The sequence below is a fragment of the Bolinopsis microptera genome, chromosome 3 (genome assembly GCF_026151205.1).
Source record: "Bolinopsis microptera isolate Bmic1 chromosome 3, MBARI_Bmic_1.0, whole genome shotgun sequence".
Lineage (NCBI taxonomy): Eukaryota > Metazoa > Ctenophora > Tentaculata > Lobata > Bolinopsidae > Bolinopsis > Bolinopsis microptera.
The window spans coordinates 5,736,628-5,743,366 of NC_087074.1; the positions used below are offsets into that span (position 1 = coordinate 5,736,628).

Here is a 6,739-nt window from a genome sequence, read left to right on the forward strand (position 1 = left end):
GGGTCAGTAGCTCAATTGGTAGAGCAAGAGACGCGAAATCTCGAGGTTCTGGGATCATTCCCCAGTTGTCCCTAGTTTTTCAGAATTAATCATCACATATAGACAGCATGAGAGTAGGCCTGGCCATCTCGAAGTGATAATAGTAAAATCTTTGACTAAAATGTTTGTAACCTAAAAAGTTATTTTTCATTTTTTAAATTTATTTGAACATAGAAAATAAGTTATTTTAAAATTAAAAGGTTATTTAACAAAATAAAAGATTATTTTTTAACTGAAATAACCTGTCCGTACGTCGGAGTCAAGTACTAATTATAGTGCGTAATATGATTATGGGGTGGTTCACATATTGTAGGGGGTGCACTATAAAAATAAACTTGCTCGGATTTTAAAAATTTTTGTACCACTAGCGCTGTTTTCTAGAGACTGTGAGAATTTTCACAATACCAAATTTGTCATACCTTTTTGGAAAGATCAGTGAGTTTCGCGCCTAGCTGCCATATTTGATGCTGCGTTACCTGGGGACCCCAGGCTATTATGTTCATAAAGATTCGGCGGAATGACAGGCTGAGCGCCGCCCAGTAAATGCTGCGCGGCTTTTGGAGCAAAAATAGCTGTAAAAGTTGCGTAATTTGACCAAATTCGTTGATTTTTGTCGTATTATTCGGATATATCTTCGGTTCCTTGAATGAGATCATTCTGAAAATTGGCGACGACCTTCCAATAGGGCTTTCACAACTGTCCGAAAAATTTGGTGGATATCAGAGTTAATATGGTAATCAAAATGGAGCAAAATACGCTGCTTTTAGCTGTAACATAATGTTTATGGTTGGATATGCTTTAAATTTTTCGGACACTTTCCTTGTAAGTTTATGAGTAAGCTTATCAATTTTTGTTGCAATCGGAGGTCGGGAAAGATACTTAATATCGTATCTATTTGTTTGAAGAAAATTGTGCTGGCCGAAATAAGCGCTAAAAAACCATCCTACAGTCGGCACGCGCGGCTCACTGTCGATGGCGCACTACCTACATATTGTTATTACGTAATCATTTTTTGAAAATTTTTACCCCCTCCAGCTCCGTAATTGCAGTTTTACACATAGCTATTATGTCAAAATTACACTAGCGTAATCATTCGGAACCCCCCTCAGCTGATTACGTAATATGTGAACGACCCGTCGACCCCTAGCTATATTGTATATTGTACGTGCATGTAGTGACACGAGCGTACTAAATCACTCTACAGTCGATCTTCGAGATTGTTCTAAAAGGGCCCCCGACAGTTGAAACCAACTTCAATCGATGTATTTTCGGACGCTGATTCCGAATCACCCCCCATGACATAGGGTTAAAATGCTCCCCTGACGAGATATGGGCGAAAAACTGTCTCGATCACGTGATATGACAGTATAAGGAAGTTAGTCTAATTTCTCGTTAGGGTTAGGGTTTCAGCATATGCTTTTGTTAAGGATTGGGTTAGGGTTAGGGTTGGGATCAGATAAGAGGGTTAGGGTTTCGAATAGTCGTTCAGGACCAGCTAGAGAACGGGTTGAAAAAGTCACGTGACAGTCGAGTGTAGAGTGATTAATTATCATCCGTAGTGACAGTAACAAGTAAGCATGCATGGCGCGCATATTGATTAAAAATTGACATGACAGTGTCGTTAATAATTAGTACCTCACGCTTATTGCTTTTAGAAACTAACTTTTTGAAGAGCAGAGTCATTTGTTACAAAAAGGGTTATAGCGCGATGCACTACTGGGTCGCGCGCGCATCAAATAATGCTTTTCGCAACCACGTATGCAGATCGGCGAGATGCGAAGGATTGATGCATCGTGAATAAAAAAAGGGCTAATCGGTGACTGTCATATTGTAATAAAATTGTATGTTACCGTTTGGATGTGCATTATTTGTACGATATGCTATGCAGATATCATCATTTGATTTAAAACATTTATCAACGTATATAAATATATACCATCCATCGGCCATTTAAAAGTAAGATTGACGATGATATTTCTAATTTTATGTACTTACTATAATAGTACTAGTAGTAGTAGTAGTACTACTGCAACTGAAAGTTGAAATACTTATTTTCAATTAAACGTAACATGTAGATGACGCCTGACTCGACTATATTTGCAACTAGCGGCGATTTTTAACCAGTCAGCTAAGGTGAACATTCGGTTCAGTCACTGCATGGATAGTGTTCACTGTTCACTATACTTATAGCATTCCTAATAATAATAAAACTAAAAGTTATGAAGCCATTTTCTTAGGAGACGAAATCAAAAATTCCTTTTGATTAAGACAAACATTTTAAATTGAAGTAGATTCAAAACCCAAGACCTTTTAAACAATGAAAATATCCAATATAATTTGACTTTTTGTTCTCCGGAAGAACAAAAAGAACATTTACAATTGAAGCAGATTTGAGATTGAAAACCCAAGACTTTTAAAACAATGAAAATATCCAATTTAAATTGACTTTTTGTTCGGCAGCATTATCAGTGATCCAAGCTATAAGTCACAATGTGGGCGCAAGGAGAGATACATTTCAATTGTTTATGTTATTTGATGGCAAACAGGTAACTGACAACATTATCAAATGGTTAAATATATAATATGGAAATCATGAAAAGAATAGTACAGGCAGAATTTCCATGTAAAAGGATACCAATTATAATTTATATTTCCGATTAAGTCGTGTTATCGTCTATTGAGTCTCGTTAAAATTTGATGATTCTTTCAAGAAAATTCCTGATCTTTTTTCTGAATAAACTCAGTGATAACAATGTTCTAATGACTTTTTGTTTAAGTATAAAATACAAAATTTGATTTTTACGGTAAGCGGACTAAATCCGTAAAACTATCACTAAAAGTAAAACAATATAGATTCATTCCGCATGGATTAGTCACCTGATAGCATTACTACATTCACTAAAGTCTGGATGCTCCTCTCTGATTTCTGCCTAAAGCAGCTCTTCTGGCCATCCTCATGGATGAATTATGTCTCTGAACTGCGACAGTCTCTGCGAAAGTTCCCATTTTCTGATCGTTAAAACCGCTGAAAGTGCTGCACCTCTCTGTATCAGAGGCGGCCAGTGATCTCCTATAACGGTCACACAGCTTGGACAGCAGCTTGTCCCGTTCTGTTAACCGCCACAGATTTTCTCTGGTCGTTTGTCGTTTCAATTGGTGTCGTCTGTTGACCATCTTTGAACGGTACGGGATCGTTATGGGTATCAGGAAGAGATGGAAAGGGAATATGAATGGTTGTCCGTTTCTGTATTCCTGTAAAAGTACATTTATAGTTTCAATCAGTTTGTAATCTTATCGGAAAAGTATCAAAATTGGAAATAAGGCATGACAACCTTTCAATTCCAAACCTTGAGAAGCAGACTTCTGGCGTATTTCCACTCGATGTCACAGTTTCCCTGAATTCTCTCGAAGGTGCTGTTAAGAAGAGCTATCAAAATGTTCAGCATTAGAACAACTGCTAAGATGATATACAGGAGGAGAATAATGTACACCACGTAGGTTGAGGTGCTGTCGTTTTCTATCTCAACGTCCTGAAATATAAAGGGATCCTCAAATAGAGGATTAATGTGACAGTAAAGTATGGGCAAGGCTATTATCAAAAACTGTTCGCAATTTGTTAAAGAGACTTACTCTGTAAAGACCAAATGTTGACCAAATGACATTTATGAAGCATGTCCCAAAATCGGTGAAGAACTTGGGAGTGTTTTTCAATTTGACGTCTGAATCTGATTTCCACTCCTGTGAATATATGTCTTCATAAAGTGTTATAAAAATCAGATTCCAAACTTTTGAATTTTGCCAGTATTATAATCGTGGTTTATGTTTTCAAAATCATGAATTAGGCGAGGAGTGATCGATCTTTAGTGAAGAAACAAGCATATTTAGTTTTTGGCCACGAATTACGAACAACTTTTTACGAAAAAATTTTTACAGAAATGATTGTATTTACCATTTCGTCTTACCTCATGGGACGATTTTATTTCGTTCTGTGATTTGACAGTGCTGACAACAGAGTAAACAGCTATAGTTGTCCCCACCACACACGTAAACAACACAATCAGCACAAACTTAAACACATCTGCCAGCAAGGTCCTCAGTGCAATGAGGAGTGGACCCAGACCAGGGAAGAACTCAAGGAAGTTTAACCACCGGAGGATCATGAGAAACTCAGTGATTGCGTATATGTAGGTGATGTTTAAGATATCTTTGTGCAGAGGTTCAAGTTTAGTCAAGCTACCTTCAGGGTTATCGAATTTAAGGAACACAACGATCCTGTAAACTGCAGCCATGGTAATCAAACAACATGAACAGAGTTCTAGAATGTTCCACATGTTCTTTAAGTAGCACCTGATCCCTTGTTGGCACATCTGGTCACATTCTATGAAGAGCCTAGATACGGTGCAACACCACAGCGCTATTTCAATATTGTTAGGGACCTCCGATTTTTTGGTGCTAATGCAGGTTAGTATGAGCAGTCCCAGGAGGATGAGGTAGTTAAATATATCAGTTACGAAGCAAATGTAGGGAATGAAGAGGAAACTCATGTGGTCTGCGGCACTGGAGTTCCTTAATGGCACATGTGCTGGTTGTTCGAAAAACACAAGTTTCAGAAAATACAGTGGCAAGAGAATTGGGCTCATTGCATACTTGACTACTATTCCTATGTGACTAAATACAGTTTTGCTGGAAATTGTTTTGTCGTACCATTCTTCTAAAATAATCTGTTGACTGAAAGGATGACCGACAAACCGTTTCTTTCCCTCATTTATTGCCTTACTGAGTAGTCCATGTGCCTGAGATAACACAGTTTTGGCCTCACTCATTTTCTCACAATAGTCCAACATTTTGTAGGCGAACACATCAGCGTCCCGAATCAACAACTCAAACTCCATTCTGAACTCATCCCTGATGTTTACTATGGCCTCTATACTCTTGCTCACATCAAATGCCGTCCTGAAGGGGTCCCTGCACTTCAAGTAAACATCGTTGGAGAGAAGGAATGTCAAAGGTTTCACGCTGAACCCAGACTCAAAGCCAGGCAGGTCTGTATCAGTGTGATCCCGGAGATAAGAGGTTAGTTTGATAACAGCGGCATTAAGACTGGCTCCAGCGTGGATGAGAGTGTCTATGGAGAGTCTGTCCCTTCTCACCGCTGCGATGCTGAGAGGAGTGTCCCCTTCTCTGTTTTTAGCATTTGGATTGCCTCCATATTCTAAAACTTTATCCACCATAGTGACACCAACTTTAGCTGCTGCGTGAAGGGGCGAGTCTCCCTCCTCGTTTTCAGTGTTGGCTATGTTCTGTGAAATGAAATCGTGCTGCTGAGGGCAACCTATTTTAGGAACGATGGTTACTTTGGTTCCTCTTTCAGACAGAATCTTATCCAACTCATTATACTCATTCGCCTCTATCCTCTTGAAAATCTCCTGGGTGGTAGGTGACACTCCCCTGAGACCGAAAGAGAATATCATCTCAGGGTTTGCGTGTAGTGATGTCCGTTCGCGCTCGTTGCTATCGATAAGTCGACTTCCTGAGTCTATTGAATTTGAAACATCCCCTCCAAATACTGAACCAGTAGACGAAGTTAAATCGTGTCCCATTGAATATTGATTGATAAGTCTGCTCCACTTGCTGCCGTTGTGATGCTCCTGTACATTGAGATAAATATCATCAGCACTGTCATGGCGGTCAGGCGGTATATTCTCCATGTTCAGAGACACTGCCACTACTGGCAGGATTTTGTTCTTTACCACTACACTGTCATTTTGCATTCTGAACATTAACAGTCAGATTCTGAAGATAGAGGGGATCATTGATTTGATCAGGAATAGCGATCCCTGCCAAACCAACCTAAAGTAAGTAAGTAATAGAAAATTTAAGAATTCTATCTTTTCATTTGTTATTTATGAAACTCTGGTAACAGCATACGTGAAACTGAATCAAGCATTACCAAAAATATTCATTGAATTCATTGAACATAGCAGCTGCTTTTATAAAGTTAATCTAGTCCTCTGAAATATTAAAAGGCCGAAGTTTAGGGTAATATATAAAACTATACACAAAATATATATAAAACTATAATATGTAAAACTATATACAAAACTATATATAAAACTATGGGCACAACGATCGTTTGCGATCACGCTCAGGTTAACTTACCCGACGTTATACTTATAATTTAGCTATAATTTAGCTCAGTATAGCTTGATATAATTTAGCCGACTGCATACAAGATATTTCCTTTTGTGATCGACAATATTCAGTCATATATTTGAGCAAAACGATCGCTATATGATGGAATGCTTAATTTGATTTTAATATGAGAAAAATGGCCAATATATGGCTACTGAAAATTGTCTAATGATAGTTTAATTTGTTCGTTTTGTCTAGTAAATTTTAAAAATGTTGCCTTTTGTCTAGAGAATAAAAACTTGGCATATGATTATAAATCTTCGCGTGGAAATGATATCAACGTTCCTGATCGAAAATACCTCAACCGAAAGAAATTATTTTGCGATCACAAATTCATGTATGAAAATTTTGCTGGTTCGAAACACTTGCTTATCATGCTTCGCCATGGGCCCCTTTTGATTCATTACCGGCCGAACAAATATGGCTAAACTATACACCACTATAAAAATCAAAAGTCGTATGTTAGATTCACGGAAAGCGACGGTTTTCCCTTCCCTTTCAGACCGGT

General features: G+C 38.1%; 1 protein-coding gene across 2 annotated transcripts; it reads right to left on the bottom strand.

The window, feature by feature from the left end:
• Nucleotides 1-2,051: 2,051 nt before the first annotated feature.
• Nucleotides 2,052-5,888, bottom strand: LOC134813044 (short transient receptor potential channel 4-like). Of its 2 annotated transcripts, XM_063820719.1 has the most exons (4): nucleotides 4,002-5,888; nucleotides 3,670-3,777; nucleotides 3,387-3,569; nucleotides 2,052-3,291 (listed from the first exon to the last, which is right to left on the bottom strand). In XM_063820719.1, exons 1-4 carry the CDS (start codon nucleotides 5,817-5,819, stop codon nucleotides 2,938-2,940), a joined length of 2,463 nt encoding a protein of 820 aa, XP_063676789.1. In that variant the 5' UTR covers nucleotides 5,820-5,888; the 3' UTR covers nucleotides 2,052-2,937. The 2 variants fall into 2 exon arrangements, with proteins under 2 accessions (XP_063676789.1, XP_063676790.1); XM_063820720.1 differs by lacking the exon at nucleotides 3,670-3,777.
• Nucleotides 5,889-6,739: the final 851 nt, after the last annotated feature.

Coding starts and splice junctions, on each gene's coding strand:
- LOC134813044 (XM_063820719.1), bottom strand. CDS start 5,819: ATGTTCAGAATGCAAAATGACAGTGTAGTGGTAAAGAACAAAATCCTG. Junction 3,570..3,669: donor CAACATTTGGTCTTTACAGA/GTAAGTCTCTTT, acceptor TTTATATTTCAG/GACGTTGAGATAGAAAACGA. Junction 3,292..3,386: donor CCAGAAGTCTGCTTCTCAAG/GTTTGGAATTGA, acceptor GTACTTTTACAG/GAATACAGAAACGGACAACC.